At 37.3% G+C, this 21,906-nt stretch overlaps 2 protein-coding genes across 2 annotated transcripts; one reads left to right on the top strand and one right to left on the bottom strand.

The window, feature by feature from the left end:
* The first annotated feature begins 1,714 nt into the window (after positions 1 to 1,714).
* LOC113310415 (DNA replication licensing factor MCM5-like) lies at positions 1,715 to 7,346 on the top strand. The gene is made up of 18 exons (XM_026559081.1): positions 1,715 to 2,053; positions 2,132 to 2,275; positions 2,365 to 2,544; positions 2,634 to 2,735; positions 2,850 to 2,986; positions 3,076 to 3,181; positions 3,797 to 3,931; positions 4,025 to 4,102; positions 4,255 to 4,359; positions 4,502 to 4,593; positions 4,694 to 4,826; positions 4,923 to 5,018; positions 5,105 to 5,196; positions 5,287 to 5,377; positions 5,842 to 5,951; positions 6,473 to 6,602; positions 6,715 to 6,816; positions 6,975 to 7,346. Exons 1-18 carry the CDS (start codon positions 1,757 to 1,759, stop codon positions 7,056 to 7,058), a joined length of 2,214 nt encoding a protein of 737 aa, XP_026414866.1. The 5' UTR covers positions 1,715 to 1,756; the 3' UTR covers positions 7,059 to 7,346.
* A 153-nt stretch (positions 7,347 to 7,499) lies between these two features.
* LOC113310414 (plasma membrane ATPase 4-like) lies at positions 7,500 to 11,370 on the bottom strand. Its single transcript, XM_026559080.1, has 9 exons — positions 11,118 to 11,370; positions 10,825 to 11,043; positions 10,279 to 10,731; positions 9,645 to 10,214; positions 9,159 to 9,573; positions 8,570 to 9,084; positions 8,139 to 8,495; positions 7,881 to 8,062; positions 7,500 to 7,794 (listed from the first exon to the last, which is right to left on the bottom strand). Exons 1-9 carry the CDS (start codon positions 11,169 to 11,171, stop codon positions 7,698 to 7,700), a joined length of 2,862 nt encoding a protein of 953 aa, XP_026414865.1. The 5' UTR covers positions 11,172 to 11,370; the 3' UTR covers positions 7,500 to 7,697.
* Positions 11,371 to 21,906: the final 10,536 nt, after the last annotated feature.

Raw genomic sequence — 21,906 nt, 5'->3', positions numbered from 1 at the left:
ACCAAATTTTTTTATAATGACAAATCTTCCCTTTATATATTAGTGTTAATAATCTGGATTAGTGATTAAAATTTTGTTTAGTGATTAAGATAATTTTCAGAATCATAAGGTTTGTTTGTGTAGATGATAAATTTTGGGGAAAAAAAATTTATTGAGAAGGAGAGAAGGAGAAGGAGGAAGTGAAAACAAAAATTTCTTGATTCAATGGAGGATGAGGAGGGTCATTCTTCATACAAAAAACATAGGAAAATAGATATCAACTACAACAATGATTCCCAAATGGTTGATTTCTTAGATTATGAGAATGATTTTGTGAACCATGAACAGTTCGGCTTACACCTATGAGCCGAACCAATCCCTTGACGAACAGTTCGGCTAGCCGAAACTGTTTAGGTATGCGCCGAACATATATTTTCCACTTCCAACCCATATGCTAGACACTAGTTCGGCTTGTATAAAATTTTCCTAGAAAGCCGGACCTATTCCTGAGAGTTCTGGAATAAAAAATGTTAATGGTTTGGCTTATATAATGAAAATCGTATGAGCCGAACCATTTCGTTCATGAATGAAAAGGGTATATTCTGCACAACCAAAATAATGAAGGGCATCTCATACAGTTTATTCTTTCCATTCATGAATGAAAAGGGTATTTCGTGTACTTCAACTAATGAACAATTCGGCAAGCTGAAAGTGTTATTCTTATGAGCCGAACTAGTATAAAAATGTCATAATGAGCCGAACCTAATCCTGTGTGATCTGAAAGAAAAATTATGTGAAGTTCGGCTTATATTGAGAAAATCGCAATCGCCTAACCTTTTGGTAGTACATGGTTCGGCTGTTTACATAAGTATTATATAAGCCGAACCTGATCATTTATATTCCTGATAATTGTTGGGGTAAGAATTTTGTATTGGTTCGGCACATAATGTGAATATAGTAATAGTCGAACCTCGTAAATGTGCTAGGTTCGGCTTGAAATTTCATGCCGAACTGTGCATATACACTTACAGGAAGCTTTTGTGAAGAACAGTTCGGCTAAAAACGCAACTAAATTTTGAGCCGAACCCACCTGTATCCGTCATTTAATCGATGAAAAACATCAAATAGGAGAATGGGTTTGTAAAACTTACTTTCTTATCCTCATTTCCGAAGTTGGAGATGCAGTTGGTTCAATTTTTGGTTCAATTGGTGGTTGATTTTCAGTTTCTACACCTTCATCTTCAATTGGTTCTTCTTCTTCAATTGATGGATTATAAGACGATTTGGTTTGCCTAGTCCCTGCTTTTCTTTGTACGAGTCATTATGTAGTTGAATTTAATCGACGATCAAATTTTTGCGAATCGATAATTAATCACGGTGATGAATTTTTTTTTCGCGGAAGGAGAAGAGTTCGGCTAGAGGAGGAAGAAGAAGAGATGTTAAGGAAAACTGATTTTGATTTTTTAGAAAACTGATTTTAGATTTTTGTATTAAGGGTATATGGGTAATTGAACTACCCATAAGATACCCTTTATAAGATCACCCAAGATGGAACTATTATTTGGTATGCCTAAAAACAGCCTTCTTCGCCTTAGTTAAGGGCCCAGAGGCGTTTGTCAAGTAGGGGCTTGGGCTTCACTTAATTGCCGCGTTTCCCGCCAAATCTCGCAATGTTTCCCGCCAAAACCCTGCTTACATTAGGGCGCCGTAGTTTGGAACCACAGCAGTAGCAACATTCAGCCCCCATCAGAGAGAGAGAGAGAAAGAAAGAGTCGAGATGTCTGGTTGGGATGAAGGTGGTGTTTATTACAGTGATCAAGCACAGTTTCCACCAGGTGGAGGGGGAGGAGATGCTGATAAATCATCAGCAAGTCGTCATTCAATCTTGGTCAAGTTTAAAGAATTCATACGAAGTTTTGAATCAGAACCAAATGTTTTCCCCTACAGAGAAAACCTCGTTCAAAATTATGATACTCCTTCAAAATCACTACTTGTTGATATTGAAGATCTCAATGCTTTTGATTGTCAACTCCCTTCGTTACTTCGTTCAGCTCCATCAGATTATCTACCTCTGGTATTTATTATTATTCTCTCCATCGATTTTGTTTCTTAATTTATTTGTGTTTCTAATTTGATGTTCATTTTCGGTTAGTTTGAAACTGCTGCGGCTGAAGTTCTTTCCAGTTTGAAATCAAAAGTAACAGGAGAAACTGGTGAAATTGAAGACCCAACTGTTGCTGAAATTCAGATCTTACTTACTTCTAAGGAGGATTCTGTCTCCATGCGAGCACTCGGGGTTAGTAATTTAATTTAGGGTTTTTATAAATTTGGGTTTCTGGAAATTGAGAAATATTTTTTAATTTGTTTAAATGCTGATGAAATTAGGCTCAGAGTGTATCGAAGCTTATAAAGATATCTGGGATTACCATTGCTGCATCGAGAACGAAAGCTAAAGCTACTTATGTCACATTACTCTGTAGAAATTGCAAGAGCATAAAGGTTATTCCTTGCCGTCCTGGGCTTGGTGGAGCTATTGTGCCGCGGTCATGTGACCATGTGCCTCAGGTATATCACTCACCTAAAGAATCCACTTTCATTCTTTGCCCCTTTTCTTTTAGTGTTTTGAATAGTGGAATTTTTTGATATTCGTGTAGACTGCAGGAGAGGAACCTTGCCCTATTGATCCTTGGATTGTGGTTCCTGATAAAAGCAAATATGTTGATCAACAAACTGTTAAGCTACAAGAGAATCCCGAGGTAATAAGCATTATTCGGTGAATAACATGGAATCCTATGAAATATATGATAAGTATGTCTTTCTTAGAAGTGTCTAAGCCTGTCTGATCAGTTTGTATCCTTCCGAAAATGAAGGATGTGCCTACTGGAGAGCTTCCAAGAAACATGCTTCTCTCTGTGGATCGTCAGCTAGTTCAAACTATTGTACCTGGGACAAGGCTGACCATCATCGGAATTTACAGTATCTTTCAAGCTGGGAATTCAGCAACTAGGTAAGACTTGATCCTTAAATTTTCCAACATTTAATGTAGTCCTGCAAATACTGATTTTTGATATGTGCGATTGGGTATTTATCTTTCAGTCAGAGAGGAGCTGTTGCAGTGAGACAACCTTATATCAGGGTTGTCGGTATAGAGGACGGCAGTGACTCCAACTCTAGTGGGAAATTTGTCTTCACTGCGGATGAGGTGAGCCTTGATGAAGAACAACCTGAAGTTACAGATTTCATTAGCTATAGGATTCAAATTTCAATTTGAGCAAAAAAGAAAAAAGAAGACATTTCCTGTAATACTTATTTTGTTCTGCAAAGGTAAAAAAGGATACTCCTATCCATGGTCACCGTACAAACTGAATATGCATGGTTGCAGCGGCACCTGGAGTACATAGTCTAGTATTTTTCCTTTTTGTAGGGACTTTTCCGAGGTATTAACAAATGGATTCTAGTCAATCTTGGTGTTTTTACCTTGTATAGGGACTTATGCGAGGTATTAACTAATGCAATTTGGTCGTCAAAGCAAATGATGATCATATCAAGTGGTGCTAGTTTTTCAACTAAATAAGAAGTCTTTTTTTTAGTACGATAAACCTCCTTTGTAAGATCAGGTCTGCTACCTATATGCCCAGGTACAATCACCAATAGCCCGGCGAACTCAATTGTTGGACACTTAGAAGTAGATGTGGTTCTTGCCAAAAGAAGTTGTTTGCATTCCAGCTTATATATATTTTTCTTCCTACTGGATAATAAGCATCATCTAGTACTATGGTTTTTCATTTCATGGTGGCACATTCAACTTGGGTTGCAGGTGGAAGAATTCAAAAAATTCGCTTCAGAAGCAGATTGTTACAAAAATATATGCTCCAAGGTCGCCCCTTCCATTTATGGCCACGAAGATGTAAAGAAGTCCGTGGCTTGTCTTTTGTTTGGAGGTTCTAGAAAGGTATGTTTTTCTTTTTCTGAAATTAAAAGGTTTAGTATGAACATTGTTCTGTTGAGTGTGAAGATAACATATTCAATTTTCTTCAAAATGCAGGAGTTGCCTGATGGGGTGAAGTTAAGAGGTGATATCAACATTTTGCTCTTGGGGGACCCTTCTACAGCTAAATCGCAGGTTGGGTTCACATGTTTTGGTCTAATTATAATTTTGTCACTCTTAAAGCTAAATGAAATGGTACCCATCTGGGTATTTTTTGCATCCTTGATTTGGTGCGTTTACTTTCTTTCATGATACCGGTCCCTTCTTTGAATTTTTATTGTATACAGTTTCTCAAGTTTGTTGATAAAACCGCTCCTATAGCCATTTATACGTCTGGAAAAGGGTCATCTGCTGCTGGACTTACAGCTTCTGTTATTCGTGATAACAGCTCTGTAAGTTCGTTACCACATCCTCTTGTTCTGCTGTAGTTTTAAATTACTATATTTTTTCCTCGAATGTTTACCGTGTACATTGTCTTCTCACTACTTTCGAGAAAAAATTGACAGTTTAATCTGCCTATACACAACTTTTCAGCGTGAATTTTATCTAGAAGGAGGAGCCATGGTTTTGGCAGATAACGGAGTGGTCTGCATAGATGAATTCGACAAAATGCGGCCAGAAGACAGGTATTAATGGCCATGCCATTTTTTCTGGTGATGTATTTTTCTTCAAAAAATTGTGGTTCTTCTGAAGAATCCAAGTTTCTACTTATTTTTGTCCCACCAGAGTTGCTATTCATGAAGCTATGGAGCAGCAAACAATATCCATTGCCAAAGCTGGAATAACAACAGTACTGAACTCTAGGACTGCTGTGCTGGCAGCTGCTAATCCACCATCAGGGCGTTATGATGATCTTAAGGTCGATATATTTTTCTGTCTCTCTCACTCTTCTTAGGTATTTGATTCTATAAGAGTTTTTATGGAGAAAAACTTACTAGATAATGTCCTATTTCAGACAGCACAGGATAACATTGATTTGCAGACAACAATTCTTTCCCGATTTGATCTAATCTTCATTGTGAAGGATGTGAGGCTGTACAGTCAGGATAAGGTAAATAATGACTGCTGCATTTGACTATTTTTTATTATCTAGTCACTAATAACGTGGAGTTGACTGGATATCCTCTCTCTTCGCAGCTTATAGCTAGCCATGTTATCAAGCTTCATTCAACTGCTGAAGCAGCTTCCGACGACACCAGAACCTCGAAGGAAGATAACTGGTTGAAAAGGCAATCTTCTGAACCTGTGCTGGTATTATGTACTGTATGGTGGTTTGTTTTTGGAACTATGTGAATTGAACATGTTATGTATCTCATCAGGTACATTCAGTATTGCAAAAAAAACTGCTACCCTCGGCTTTCAGAATCTGCAGCCACTGTGTTGCAGAACAGCTATATTCAAATTAGACAGGTAGAGTTTATTTTCATTTGTCTTTAGTGGTCTCCGAAGTGGAGGAGTGAGGATAGTTAGCTCTGTTCTTAAGCAGAAGTTTGAGTTCATTGTTTCTTATTGCACGACCTAGCTGATTGTGTCATTTGGTAGCATGAGATCAAAACAACTTTTTGTAAGCTGTGTTTGGTGGGTACCTATTGTATCCCCATGCGAGTTCCCATCGGTTTCCCCCCTGTACCCATTGACAGTCCCCTGTCCACATTGAAAAACCCGACTGTTTGGCAGGGATTGCGTCCTGAATCAAAATTGTTATGATGAGTTATGTAAATTATATTACCGGGAAGTCACTAAATACAGGTCAATCTAATGAATCAACTGCAACACTGACATCAATAGACTACAGTCATGTGATGACTTTTTTGGCTTTTTCAGTGGAACAAACCCATGCATGCTAGTTGGATAACCTGTGCTGATTATTGCAGGAAATGAGGCAGCAGGCAAATGAATCGGGTGAATCGGCTGCCATACCAATTACTGTAAGGCAGCTTGAAGCTGTAATAAGGTTAAGCGAGGCACTCGCTAGGATGAGACTGTAAGTAATATTTTCAATTAGATCCAACTCCTAAGCTCTGCTAGGTATCTAAGAATTTTCACATAGTAAAATTGAGAGAAAATCATGAAGTTCCTCAATGTGTTTGGGAGCCAGTGTTTGATTTTGATTGTGGGTTGCACCTAGCCCTGAAAATATAAGGCACTTCCACAAGTGCAAAAAATCACTACTCATTTGCTCTCTAATGGTGTCCAAAATGCAAATTATGATCAAAGTTTAGTGCAGCTCCTACAAAATAAAAGAAAGTTTTCCTTGTTCGCACCAGGAAAATTTCAGGTTGCCACTCGGAACCTTGCATATATTCATTTTCATAATTTGTTTCTTTCCATGTCCTTCTTGGTAGTGTTGATAATGCACATTTATGGCCACTGACTTCTTTGATACACTTCACTCCATTGTTAATACCTGTAAATTTGTTATTATTCAACATTAGCAATATCAAAAAAGTAAAACAAATGAAAGAGGCTGAATCCATTGTACTCTTCTCTTTGTCCTAAAATCAGCTCCCATGTTGCAACGGATGAAAACGTAAGAGAAGCAATCAGACTCTTTAACGTTTCCACGATGGATGCTGCCAAATCGGGAATTAATCAACATATTAATCTGACTCCTGAGATGGCAAGCGAAATAAAGGTTCGTCACATCAAAACCAGATCTCATCCTTTACGTATTACTTCCGAAACCAGTTTCCTTGTGGAATTCTATGACCTCCTTGTTTAACCTTGATCAATGTATTACTTTACAGAAAGCAGAGACACAGATAAAGAGAAGAATGGGAATTGGAAGCCACATATCAGAGAGGCGTCTTATTGACGAGCTTGCTAGAATGGGGCTGAATGATTCCATTGTAAGGAATTTTTTCTTTATCAATTTAGTTTTATGCTTCCATTAAGTTTATGATGTGGATCTTCTTCTTGGCATATCTGTTTTTTTCTGTGCCACTGAGAAATGATACAATAATAGTGCCATCAACTTGTCTTTAATGTTCATAATTACCCATGGCAGGTGAGAAGAGCTCTGTTGATTATGCACCAGAGAGAGGAAGTTGAATACAAGAGAGAAAGACGTGTTATTCTTCGTAAAGCTTGATGTTTTTTGTAGTGCAGAAAAGAAAGGTAGAATCTAAGGATTTGCATATTTTCTCAGGGAAATGGCTCCTACGTTGAATCATTACTACAGTTCTTCACTAAATTTCTCCCTCGCAGATTTTAGTATTTGCCTGCACAACTTCATTGTTATGATGTTAACTGCATTCATAACTTTCATCTTATTGAGACTGTTTTAAAGACTGTATATTGCTTTCAATTCCAAGAATGTTATGCAATTATTATTACATCTCGGAATGGATCTCTAATTTTTTACTTAATATTTTCACCATCAGATTGTGGATGGATGTTGGTGATGCTTTCCTTATTTTCCAAAATCTCATCTTGATCTTCACCATCTATCCATTTACATCAGACGGCGGAGAAATTATTATTTACATTCATTCATATGATTAAGAATTTAAAGTAAAACAACCAAGAGATGGAAAACAGAAGAAGCTATTATTTCATCTCTTTATTTATAAAATTTCCATTACAATGCAAATTGTAAAAATTTGAATCTCCAACACAAGAAAATTATTAAAAGTATGATTAAACATTTTTTTCAGTCATTGTGTTGCATATTACTCCTTGCTCTCTCCTTCCATGTATCTGCTGCTAGCATTCCGTGTCTCTTTCTCACTTACACCGTGTAGTGTTGTTGAATGGTCTCGATGTCAAGTCCCTTTAGCTTCACCACTGATTCAACGTGTCCTTTCAATGTGTGAAGTTCCCTCAGCCTGTTTCCAAATGATAATACCTTGAGTTTCATCAATGAAGAAAACTAATCAGATTTATGTATTAATCAACTAGTACCAGGTATTACCTGGCAACCTCAGCGCGCCTCTTAGCTTGCTCAGCAATCTCGGACAACTCTCTGTAACTGTTCTTGTCTTGGAACAGAGCTTGGGACTCTGGTGGTTGTAAGCCATGGAGTGTGCGTTGAGCCAATGCCCATTGTGCTTCTCTCTCTCCCCTTCCATAATCTTTCTTACTTGTGAAAGCAGTCTGGTAATGTTAACAACCACATAAGTTTTAGAGACAAGAAAGAAAAAACAGTCTTATACTAATATAGATGGCATACCCGGTTCTCAATCATATTGTCCCATGCTTTGCCACTCAATGTGTATCTGATAATGAACTTGAGAACATCAAGAGGGAAGTAAAAGATGATACTGTAGACCCAAATCACTGCTACCCATCCCCATCCAATTCCTTTAACATTGGCGAACCCCCAGTTTGCATACACCGCGATAAGAGAAGCAACAAGTTGAGCAAGCAAGAAAGCACCCACAAGTAACAAACCAGGTCGTTCAACAAAGGACCAGCTTCGGGATCGAGTGACAAAAATCAAAGCCTGACTCACTATACTTACTTGTAAGTAAAGAGCCATGGTGAGTTCTTCTCTGTTGCCATTAATTGAATGTACACCGAATTTCTTCTGCAAAAAATTTCATCATAATTAATTGTAGTGCATATACTATTAACTGTGGAAATGACTCGAGTCTTACTTACAGTGAAGAAATCCGTGTCAGCGGCTATCCAGAAGAAGACAACAGTCATGACAGCGAGGTAAGCACCAAGAACAATTCCAGTGGCGAAAATTTCCTTGAGTTTCCATGAATCTGGAAGTGGAGATGGTTTAACTCTATCCTTGGAAATAGTCATGATAGTTCCATCATTGAGAATCGCAATGATGAGAACCATGAAAGGTGAGAAGTCAAATTTCCAAATCAAAGCGATCAGCAAGAAACCCAAAACAATTCTAATTGTGATGGAAACTGCGTAGATTGTGTAATTTTTCATTCTTTGGAAAATAGCTCTGCTCGTCAACACCGCACTGATGATGACACTCAATCCTGGTTCCGTCAGTACAATGTCGGATGCGCCTCGAGCTGCGTCAGTTGCATCAGCCACCGCAATCCCGATATCAGCTTTCTTCAATGCAGGTGCATCATTGACACCATCTCCAGTCATACCACAAATGTGTTTCCTTTCTTGTAATTTTTTCACAATCTCATATTTGTGCTCTGCAATTCAATTCACCCATCAGTTTAATTGCATTATGATGAATGCCAACATAAATTATTCAGACTATTTTCACCTGGGAAGACTCCAGCGAACCCATCGGCTTTCTCAATGAGTTCATCAATGGGAATTGAAGCAATAGACTCGTCTTTGGATTGGCCAAGGAGGGAAGATGACGGGTACATGTTGGTTCCCATACCAAGACGACGACCGGTTTCTTTACCGATAGCAAGTTGGTCACCAGTGATCATCTTGACGTTCACCCCGAGGTGGAGAGCACGGCGAATGGTCTCAGCACTGTCGTGCCTTGGTGGGTCGAAAAGTGGTAAGAGACCAACAAATTCCCAAGGAGCTCCAGCACTTTCCTTTGTCTTTTCAGGGACAGTTTGTTTTGCGACACCCAAAGATCTAAGACCTCTTTCGGCAAACTTGTCAATGATTTGATGAGCTTTGTTTCTGACATCCCCTTTTAGGTTGCAGAGATCAATGATCTATGGCAAAGAAATTGTTAGTTACCAAGTGATAACTGTGGAAAATAAAATGTTTATTAATTTCTACTTACTTGTTCAGGTGCACCCTTGCTAGCTCGGTGCCAGTTTCCTTGGCCATCAATGTAGGTAATGGCAGTACGTTTTTCAACTGGGTTGAATGGTAGGAAATGAACTTCGGTGATTCCAGCTCTAGCTTCTTTTGGGTCTCCTAACATACCAACGATGGAAGCATCGATTGCATCCTGGTTTTCAACCCTAGAAGCCATTGCAGCAATCAAAACAACACCATCTTTGTCGACACCATTGCAGAAAACCTCAATAAGATTCTTGTCAACAGTGAGCTTGTTAAGGGTCAAAGTTCCAGTTTTGTCACTGCAGAGAACATCCATACCAGCCATTTCCTCAATGGCGGTCATACGCTTAGTGATAGCACCTTGTTCCGAAAGTCTGTGTGATCCAATAGCCATGGTAACTGACAAGACTGTTGGCATAGCAATTGGAATTCCTCCAATGAGTAAAACCAATAGATTATCAATACCATCTCTGTATCTCCTTTTTTGAATTGGGTACATGACAATAATCTCAATCACCATTCCCATTGCAATTGAGCAGATACAGAAATTACCAATGGCAGTCAACACCTAAGAAAATCAGCATGTCAGATACCAAAATGATCTTCTTCAATTTAAAACTAATAATATATACCTTTTGGAAATGACCAACAGAGTTGGTACTGTCAACAAGATGTGCAGCTTTACCAAAGAAAGTATGAACACCAGTAGCGATAACAATGGCTTCAATTTCACCTTGTTTACAGGTGGAACCAGAGAAAACTTCATCACCAGGGTTCTTAGTTACAGGTAAAGATTCACCGGTGAGTGCCGATTGATCAATCTTTAAAGGATCACCTTCAAGTAATCTTGCATCAGCTGGAACAATATCACCCAGTTTGATACTAATAATATCTCCTGGTACCAAGATAGCTGCTTCTTGTTCGCTCCATCTTCCATCCCTTAATACCTTTGTTTTTGGAGCTAGACTTGCCATGAGAGCTGCTGCTGCGTTACCAGCATTGTTCTCTTCGATGAAGCTGATTGTTGAGTTAATTACCAATAACACTGCAATACCAATGAAGTCTGGGAAATCTGGGCCTTTCCCCTGTTGTGTTTTGTTTTGTTAACATAAGAAATTAGATAATCTTTCCATCAATGGCCAAAGCAAACAGAGATAATAATTAATAAAGAGACTCACCCCTCCATTAGCCAAAGCAATGGCCATGATGGCAGCAATCTCCATAACCCATGATAGAGGATTCCACATAAAACCCAAGAATTTGAGAAGTTTGCTTTCCTTCTTCTCCTCTAACTTGTTGGGACCGAAAATTTGGATTCTGTTCTCCCCCTCTTCAGTCGTTAAACCATCTTTTGAACATTTAAGCTGTTCAAATACTTCTTCAACAGGAATGCGTTCCTAAAGGAAATATAGGGGGTTAGACAGACAATCAAACCCAATCAAACAAAAACAAAAAAAAAACAAAAACGTACAAGATCGACGTTCTCATTCTTGATTTCTTCCAAGCTAATGTTCTTGTTAGCCATGATTGACAACAGCAGCAGATATATGGAAGGAGAGTACCTAAAAGGAACGTTAAAACCAGAAAACTACAATCAGAAAACAAAACAAAATCTCAATGATTCATTTTTGATGATGTGGAGGAAGAGGCCTTCTTCATGAAAGAAAATATATTAGGTGTTTTGTGTTGCTTTTAATGGTGGAAGACAAATATTTTGGTTTCAGAGAGTCTCATTTTATAGTTTTTCTTTCTGCTCCATTTTTTAAGGATGAACCAGAGACTATTAACTGATTCCCTATATTCTTTTGCTGGATTTTTTTGTGGTCAAATCTATTCTTTTTTTATCCCTTGGATTTCTCCATCCACCAGACCAATTCTCAATTTCCTTCCCTTTCTTTGGTATTAAACTCATCTCCATCTTGGAATTGTCGGACAAAATAATACGCCAACCCGGAGGCCCTCTCTAGATGTAAGATACTAAAGTTGATAACCCAAAACTAAAATCCCTTTTGTCCAGGAACAAGTCTCGGGTGGGTATCCCGTGAAGAAGAAGCATGTTTTTGGGCATACCAAAAACATTCCAGGCGTACAACACTATTTCAAAAGGGGGTGTTACATAACAAAATGAGAAAGCCCCTTAAACATTCCAGGCGTACAACACTATTTCAAAACAGGGTGTTACATAACAAAAAATTTTATTTGTTGAAAATGAGAGAAGGAGAAAAGAGAAGGAGAAAGTGAGAAAGTGTGAAATTTTATTTGTTGATTCAATGGAGGATGAGGAGAGTCATAATTCATCGAAAAAACCTAGAAAAATACACATCAACTACAACAATGATTCCCAAATGGCTTATTTCTTAGATTATGAGAATGATTTTACACAAACTCAAAATCAAACTCAAACTCAAGAACAAACTCCAGGTGATGATTTTTATGAGCCAAATCCAGATGATGAAGACATTGATGAGGAACCCAATGCTTCTAATACACAGGTACACTTCTTTATTATACTTAATCTCACTTTTATAGCTCGAAATTATCAAAAGTTTGAATTTTTTCATCATGGTTCGGCGAACCAGGATGAGGTTCGGCTTACATCTATGAGCCGAACCACCCCATGATGAACAATTCGGCTAACTGAAACTGTTTAGATATGCGCCGAACCAATACCAATTGCACTTCCAACCCATTTGTTAGACACTAGTTCGGTTTATATGAAATTTTCATTGTAAGCCGAACCTATTCCTGAGAGTTCTGGAATAAAAATTGTTAATGGTTCGGCTTATATAATGAAAATCGTATGAGCCGAACATATATTTTCCACTTCCAACCCATTTGTTAGACACTGGTTCGGCTTATATGAAATTTCCATTGTAAGCCGAACCTATTGCTGAGATATTTGGAATAAAAAATGTTAATGGTTCGGCTTATATAATGAAAATCATATGAGCCGAACATACCCTTAAAAATTGTTGGGTACATAATTTGTTGATGATTCGGCTCATATTATGAATATCGTATAAGCCGAACCTTTGGTATATACAAGGTTCGGCAGATTCGTATAAGCCAAATCTCACTATTGATTTTTCCTTCGTTATATTGAACCTTGTGATATTCTTTGTAGATCACGTTTGCCGGACCTGTACCGATGGAAAATAAACATGATCCAATAGAAGTAATTCACGAAGATACTAAGGATCACTTCAAAAATGATTTGGTATGTAAGAACTTGGTGTTTACCTTAAAGTTGTAGAAATATTCCGAAGTTTTTCTTACTAATTATTTGTGTTTGAATGAATGTAGAGATGGAAAACTAAACCGGAAGCACTGGCTTGGGATGAGGAACACATGATGAAGATAAATTGCGTACTAGTTAAAGGACGACAAAGCCGAGGGAATCGGTTTGAATTGATTTGTGAGCGAAGTGGAACCGGCGATAACAAGGTTAAAAAGGGTTATATATATGTCGGGAAGACCGGGAGAAAGAATATGACAAAGAGGAAGAAAACAAAGTGCCCTTTCAAGATTGTTTTCAACCTCAAGAACAAGAATAAGTCTTTGAACAAAGATGATGAATATTGGGTTATGAATAAACAAATGGATTGTCGTCATAACCACCCACGTCCACGTGACCTTCATGGACATGCAAAAGTAGCGTGACTAAAACCCCATGAGATTCTAGAAGTGGATAAAATGACACGATCATGTATGCTACCGTCTAGGATTCTTAGTAAATTGAAAGAGGACGACAAGAATAACAAGTCGACTATGAATACTATCTACGATGCAAGAAATAATATTAGAAGACTCAATTTGCAAGGTAGGATGATGATGCAACAAGTGATGTGGTTAGCGGTAAAGCATAACTATGCTTGCCAAAAGAACTTGGATGAGTTTGGTAAAGTCACACACCTTTTTCTTGCCCACCCGGAATGCGTCCAATTGGCTATATGCTTCCCACAAATTCTTATATTGGATTGCACGTATAAGACTAATAAATATGAGATGCCGTTGATGAACATAGTGGGGCATACGTCGACAAAGGCACCGTTCACCGTGGCTTTTTGTTTCTTGAAAAACAAAAAGAAAGAAAGTTATGTTTGGGGGTTAGAACAATTGAAGTTAATTTTCCAGGAGGGTTCTCTTCCTAAAGTGTTCGTTTCCGATCAAGATTCATCGTTGATGTATGCTATTAACAAGGTATTTCCGGAAGCATTCAACTTTCTTTCTACGTTTCATATATGGTGCAATGTTAGGCAAAAATGCCAACCGATAATTCAACCACTTAAGATGAAAGAATTACTGAATATTGCTAAACTACCGTTAGAGACACGTTCCAAGAAAAAGGAGGAATTCTTGAAACAATATAAACATAATGAGATGTTGTGGGCTTCTTTCCATGGCGAATGGGATGCTTTGGTATGGTCAATCACCGAGGATGTTTACGAAGAAAATGTAAAAATGCTTATAAAACATTGGAGAACCAACTACCCCGACGTCATTAATTACTTGCTCAAAGATGTGTTGGAACCTAATAAAGAAAGGTTTGTGTCTTGTTTCACGAATCGACACAAGCACTTCGACAACCAAGCCACGAGTATGGTAGAGTCGGCTCATTATCGTTTGAAGAAGAACCTTTCTGGATGTGTTGACACGTTTGTCACGGTATTTAACGCAATTGATGAATATTTCAAAAGTGATGTTGTGAGAATTAAAGCGGATTTCGAACATAACCTTATGTTCAAACACAAGAATTATAATAGTAAATGGCTATGGGGATTAAGTCATAGAGTCTCCCATCTTTGCACTGACAAATTGTTGAAAGAAGTTGAATTGATTGAGATATTAGGCGCCAACTTGGAGGCATTCGATTGCGTCGTACATTGGATGTCAATGCCCATTTGTGGGATTTTAATAGCGGAGGCATTCGATTGCGTCGTACATTGTTTCGGGTGGACGGGTAGTAGTTTTAGTTACGCGCCTCCAACAAGACCTTGCCATGATGGTGTGAAATATAGAAGACTTTTTATGGGATTTATTCAAAATTGTCATTTTATCGGCCTCAAGCTTAGACCCGGTTGCCCATTACCACCCTTGATAGCTGCATCCTTTTGGCCTAAATTTGAAAATAATTACGCAATGGATTGGTGTGCAAAATATGAAATGGAAATGAATCTTTGGCAAGCTTTGAATTTGTCGATACCAAGTGGACAAGTAATCGAATTTTCAAGTACTGAGGATGAAGATGATAAGAAAGATGATGAGATTCGTTTAGGATCTCCTTAGTCTTTTGATTTTCTTGTATGATGAGGATGATACAACAATAGAATTGCAATTACATGTACCCATCAAAATGAAATACTTGAATGATTTACTATTTTGTGTCCAAAATTGGGTCAAGATCGGCTTATAACAGTATTTACAGGTTAAGCCGAACCTGACAACATTTTAGAAAACCAGGATTTTTTGTCAGGTTCGGCTTATAACAGTATTTACAGGTTAAGCCGAACCTGACGATATTTTAGAAAACCAGTTTTTTTGTCAGGTTCGGTTTATAACAGTATTTACAGGTTAAGCCGAACCTGATGAAATTTTAGAAAACCAGTTTTTTTTGTCAGGTTCGGCTTAGAAGTAACAAGTATTATAAGCCGAACCTGACAAGATTTATTGTTCGGCTTATATGTGAGCATGGTTATAAGCCGAACCATACAGTGATGCCACAATTTGAAAACTCGAACTCATTGTTCGGCTTAAAAGTAACAAGTATTATAAGCCGAACCTGACAAAATTTAAGAAAAAAAAGATGATTAACTATTACGCTATTGATTAAAACATGAAATTCAAGGTGTCCATAAGACGAATGCGGTGCAGTTAACAATAAAAAGAACTTGGAAACTTAAAAGTGAAGTGAAGTTAAGGACGAGAACCAAATGAAAATAAAAGAAAAGAAGGGATTCAAACACGGCCACTACGATGAAGTCTTTTATTTCCTTGTTGTCGACCCCTATTTAATTTCTTAGATCGACTCTCCTCCCAACATTCTTTGGGAGCAATTTCTAGCTCTTCATCTTCTTCCTCTTCCTCATCTCCCTCCTCTACCTTATCTTCATCCCTTTCTTCCTCTTCCTCTTGTCCTTCTTCTTCTGACTGCTCTTCTTCTACATCTTCAACTTGTTCTCTTTGTTCTTCAACATTTTCATTTCTAGTGGTTTCATTTCCTTGCTCTTCTTCATCATCAAGATTGGGATTAGATCTCTTTCTTTTCTTCCTAATGAATGAAAACCACAATATTATCTAAACATAATTTTTTCTTCTCAAATAAATCAATAACAAGGGATTATTCGTCTCGTAACTCATACTATCGAATAAGCCGAACCTAAACTTAAGAAATGAAACACATATTCGGCATAATGAAATCATGGATAAGCCGAACCTGTACTTGCACAACTTATGTAAAATTCTAACAATAATATTCGGCTCAAATCTAGTAGTATCGAACAAGCCGAATCTACACTTATGCATTAAAACATATATTCGGCTCATAACTAAATCATGGAATAAGCTGAACCTACATTTATGGAAACATAATAGTTCATGGTTCGACTCAAAACTAACAGTGTCGAATAAGCCGAATATACATACATGGGTATTATTTAATAAAGTTCTGCTCAAAACTAATTTGATCTTTTAAGCCGAACCGTTCTTCTACACTTTGAGAAATCAATTTCAAGAGAAGTTCGGCGCACATATAGACTTAATTATGAGCCGAACCTGCATCTGTAAGCGTCGAAAAACCCTATTTTTTGACGTATTAACCTATTATAACAATCAAAAACATCAAATATGAGATGGGTTTGTAGAACTTACTTTCTTATTCTCATTTCAGGAGTTGGTTCTTGAATTGGAGGATTTTCCCGTTCGATTTCTGTTTGGTTTTCAGTTTCTACCTCTTCATACTCAATTGGTTCTTCAATTGATTGAGAGCTTTTAGAACGAATTGCTTTAATCTTTAAACGAGGACCCATCTTGTTATATAGTTGAGATTAATCAACGATCAAAGGAAGAAGGAATTGACGATGAAAATTTTTCGAGCCGCGATGAATTTTTTTTTTTGATGTAGAAGAAGAAGAGAATAAAAACTGATTTGGAAATTTAGAATTTAGGTTTATGTATTAAGGTTAAGGGTAATTGAGGTTAAGGGATTTAAAATTTAGGTTTATATTTTAAGGTTAAGGTTAAGGGCAGATTAGTAATTATGAAGGGTTAAGGGTAAATAAGTAATTGAACAGCCTAGAAGGGATACCCTTTATCAGGATACACTAGATGGGAAACAAACTTTGTATGCCTGGTTCGTGAAGAATCTTCTCATAAAAAGTGTGGCAAAAGTTTTACCCCAGCTTGTCTGCTTAAACCCAACCCATCCTAAGGCAGGAACAGTCCTTGGCACATTATATGCCTTGTTCCTTTTGGTACAGAGGTGAAGCAGTCACCAATTCAATGGGATTGGGCATTCGCGACCGTTAAAGTAGAGTATCTATCTGCTCACACCATGTCCCTGCTGAAGGCTACGTGGGATTTTCCTCTTCACAATCCTGCCAGCCCCAAAGTTACAGGGGGAGTCCCCCTTTCACAATTCTTCCATGACGGTTTACAAGTTCACGAGTTACACATTCCTACTAGAGAGACAATAGAAAGTAGGGGGGTCAGTTCACATACCTCTACCTCGTGTACATACCTCATTTCCATGGGTTGCTTGCTCTCCACGCACCTCAATCGAACGCCAGCTATTTCTCTAACTCCCACCGGCTTCGGTCTTATCTGACCAGCTTCTCGATTCTACTCAGTCCTGCAAAAGAGACAATTGAAAATAAAGGGGTCACTGCAAGTACGTCGTGTACATTCCTCCGTCACATGGATCGCTGCTCTCCACGCATTCCTGTCCAACGCCAGCTCTTTATCTAAAAGTTGATAACCATCCGTATGAGTTATATTGTCTTCATCCCTTAATAGAGAAGAGTTCTAAGGCATTGAGAAATACTACCCTGACCATTTGTGCTTCTTGATTATTATTGGTGCATCTTACAATGCTCTGCGAGTTGTCATCAAATTTACACTCTCAAAATAAGAATAAGTTGACATGCATGCTTCTAACTATTGATACACGACATAAAAAGGATAATAGTTAATATGGTGGCTTATTCAACACCAAGGATCAATAGTTAATTGTTGTTCAAGAAGTAGTAGAAAAAAGTAGAGCAAATAGGGTAAGAAGTATAGAGAGTAGTATATGAAGTAGTTGATACAGGTGCAAGACGTAATCAGAAAGTATGCATCAGTGACAATTGATGCATTAGTTGACATAAAGAAAAATTGTTGCAGTAGATACACTTTATTGCAGAAGATACCTGAAGTATCATGATGCAAGAATATAATTTCACATAATAGGTGACCAGTTGAGTGAATATAGTTTAAATAAGGGCAGCTCTTATTAGTTTTCAAACCATGACTACAGGAAGCAACAATAAAAGTTGGATGAGATCCTAGTCACCAGTTGGGCACCAACACTCTTCTGAATGACGATACCTAACCTATGAAAAAAGAAATTATATTTTGTTGCACTAACATCAAACCTAGACAAATGATTATGCATCCTCTTCATAAGGTCCACCATATCATCACCAAGTTCCCCAAAAGTCGTGAAAGCTAGGGTGCCAAAACCAAAACCTTCGACTAAGCATTTATCAAAATATTTTTTTATGTTTGCGCGAGATAGCATTGCTTAACGCCAAACCGGGCTGGAAAGCACGAACTCCATCACCAGTAAAGGGAGACACCCCAGTCACATCTAAACAGACATCTCGGCCATTGTCCCAATTGTAAACCATGATATCAGCAGGTCTCAGAGTTCCACCATCATCATACAAGAGGCCAAAAGCAACCTCCTTCCCAGCAGCCACTCCAGCACGATAACACATATCAACGATACTGTCTCTTACTAGATCATGGATAAATTTGAGCCCCACCTCATGCGCGCAATGCAGAGCGTGATTCCCAAAACAATCCATATCCCGGTCGCAAAAAGCACCACGACTATCAATGGGGAATAAAGGGATACCCAAGCAATAACAAATAACCACACTGAATTGACGCGCGCAAGTCTCTGATTAAGCCCCTCGATGGGTAAAGCCTTGAAAAAATCCGAGGCGTTTATAAAACAATAAAATATTATATTATCGATTAAGCAATATCTCTTTAAATAATAGGATTGGGGTGGTCGCAAAATTATTATTTTATAGTTATTTTACTGTACGTCGTTTAATATTGATGAGGATCTTGAGTTATCGAGGAGAAGCCGAAAAGGTAAGAGGAATTAATCTTACCCAAAATAACTCTTCCCCCTTTAATTACGCTCTTTTTTTCCTCTGGTAATGCTCTTAGTCGGCTTGGCTCAAGCCAAATATTACTATTCATCACTAAATACAGGAAACGTATAATAACCATGATCTGACCGACTACAACTTTTGTTAAAATAGTTTGTCACGAGAACCTGACCCCTAGTAAATATCCGTAGACTAAGTTGCGGGATCCCGTCGCTTACTTATCCTCGTTTAATTGGGGCTCAAAAAAATAATTAAGGGCCTCACCCATTTTATTTGCACCCCAAATTTTTCAGGGGTGTATTAAAATTTTGTGAAAATACTATTTTATTATTCACTAAAAATTAATTTTAAAAACATATTAACCCTTTATCCTAAGCCCCAATCATTTTTAATTCTAAACAAAAAAATCCCACCCTCTCAACTCTCCTATTCTCCTCCACTAATGACTCCAAGAAAAAAAAAAAGTTCACCCGAAAAATTTCAGTTACAGTAAAAGGGTTGTCAATTCGACAAGTCTAAACCCTCACGATTTTTCATATGCATGTAGAGACAATAAAAAGTCGTTAGGGTATATGATGATCAAGATAACGACCATATTTCTGGTTTTCATTTTTTTTTTACCATAGATTAGGATCGTTAACATAATATAAAAACCTATGACGATCCTCTATGAACGACCCTTTTTAAACGTCAACGACCCCAGGTGAAAAATAAAAAGCCTAACGACTCTTTCTGACCCAAGCTAAGAGTCGTCAGGGTATATCATATTACCCTGATAATTTTTCATAACCTGGAAAAATTGCAGGTTTGAGTTGTAATTTTTGGTGTTAATACGTTGACGACTTTATAGAGTCGTTGGGGTATATATCTCTCGACATTGACGATTCTTTCTCTGTGTTGTGACATATATCCAGTCCATGGAAAAATTTAAGATAATCTTACCATCAACATAATCATCTTTGTTGCTTGAACCTTCCCCAACATCATTTCCCCTACTTGAATTACTCATTTCTAAAAAGCCTAATTTTTCTTCTATAACCTCCTCTTTTTCTTCCAACTCAAAAAAAAAAAAATCAAATTTTAATTATGAAATCTGATTTTAGTCGAGCATAATCTAACCACACTAATTAACTTAACTTAATTAAATTTTACTAATCATTCAGGGGCAGTTTAGTCATTTGCAAATAATTTGGTTAAGAGATGATTCAAATTTGGTTTTAATGACTTTTTTTGTCCTCTTGTGGGAGGCCTAATTATTTTTTGGGCCCCAATTAAACTAGATTACTTATATATATAAATATATAACTAGGAATTACTAGTTAATCCACTGTAGGAAGAACCGGTTACTGTGTAGTCCAGCACCAGAAAACAATTACTAGTTGGTCCGAAAACATGTTTTTGGACTAAAAAACTTATCCACAAGCCCTGTACACGTGCGAGTGATATAAACGTCAATTTCTAAAGGGCAAAATTACCCTCCGCATAAGCTGCGAACCAAATTCTGTTTTACTTTCTCTTTCAGTCTATAGACTAGAAGAAGACCTCTCTGTGTAATCAGAAAAAATTATCGCCGGGGAAACCAGGAAATCTCGCTAGCGGCATCGGGGGAAAAGCTAAGGCTTCCCCTAATCTCTCTGATTTTGATCCTAGGTATATTTGTGGTTTCAAAATAAACTTTTCTGGAGATTTCATTTTAGGGTTTATAGAAAATCAAAATCATTGATTTTTATTTCAGTTCATTTATCTGATTTGAAATTAGAGAGGATATTTGTAATCAGCTTAACGTTCTCATCCTTTTAGTATAAATTGTTTCGATTTTTTCCCACAAATATTTAAGATCCGGTCTTGTACTTATAATTTATTGATCACTTAATACTATATGCCGATCCTAAATGTGGATTTAGAATGATGAGTAGAATGATTTAGTCTACATACCCCTCTAGAATTTTCTTAAAATAGTTCGATTGACATTATGACCTAATTTTCATCCACTCTGGTCTTACTTGGACTTTGATTCTTTATTTTATGATCGTCCTATATATAATTCTTGATCACTCACTAGATAATCATAATGTTAGTAGTTCTATTTTGAACAATGATTCATTTTTATGATATGTGGTGGATATTCTGACATATTTGTGAGTGTTGACGGGATATTTTGATGTACCATTGATGAATTGAGTGGATTTTTTTGAGTTGAGAAGATATTTGGTTCTTGAGAAAGTTGTTCCAAGTTCTCTGGCAAATGTATTTTTGAGTTGAGAAGATATTCCAGTAGTCAGGTTTTCACTCGGTACATATCCATATATATTGTGGTTTTACTTAGTACATATCCATGTTTACCGTGCTTTTCACTCTGTACATAAAAATATGTACTGGTTTTTCCGTACTTCTTTTCTTCAATACATGTATATATGTACTATTTTTCTTCTTCGATACATGTGTATATGTACTATATTGACACTCAGTATCTTTATGGATCCAGAAATCCTCCTCCTGCTGCTTGGCTCTTGGATCCATAAATCCTCCTCATCATGTATTGTGATAAAGATAATTTTAAAATGTGTTTTATCTGATATAAAAATGTGCAGTTAAACGAGTTTCTCTTGACCATTTGGTTTGCGGTTTTTGTTTTAAGTTATTGATTTCTTATTTTGTTCAAGTCAGCATTACCAAGATGTCTCTTAGCCATACAGTGAGCCTGAAAATTATAAGAAAAGTATAGAATTTCCTTCTTGCGTGGAGTGTTTACGATAAGTACCTGATATATTTCATTTCTTCGGCATTACAGGTATAGGACAAGGGGGAGAAATTCAGGTATGTTTACTTCTAATTTCTTTTCCAGTTCATTTATTTCGCAGTACTATCAATATGTTGATG

This window comes from Papaver somniferum, chromosome 9 (assembly GCF_003573695.1).
Source record: "Papaver somniferum cultivar HN1 chromosome 9, ASM357369v1, whole genome shotgun sequence".
NCBI classification, from domain to species: Eukaryota; Viridiplantae; Streptophyta; class Magnoliopsida; order Ranunculales; family Papaveraceae; genus Papaver; species Papaver somniferum.
The sequence above is the reverse complement of the archived record's forward strand: the minus strand, read 5'-3'. Positions and strand labels throughout refer to the sequence as shown.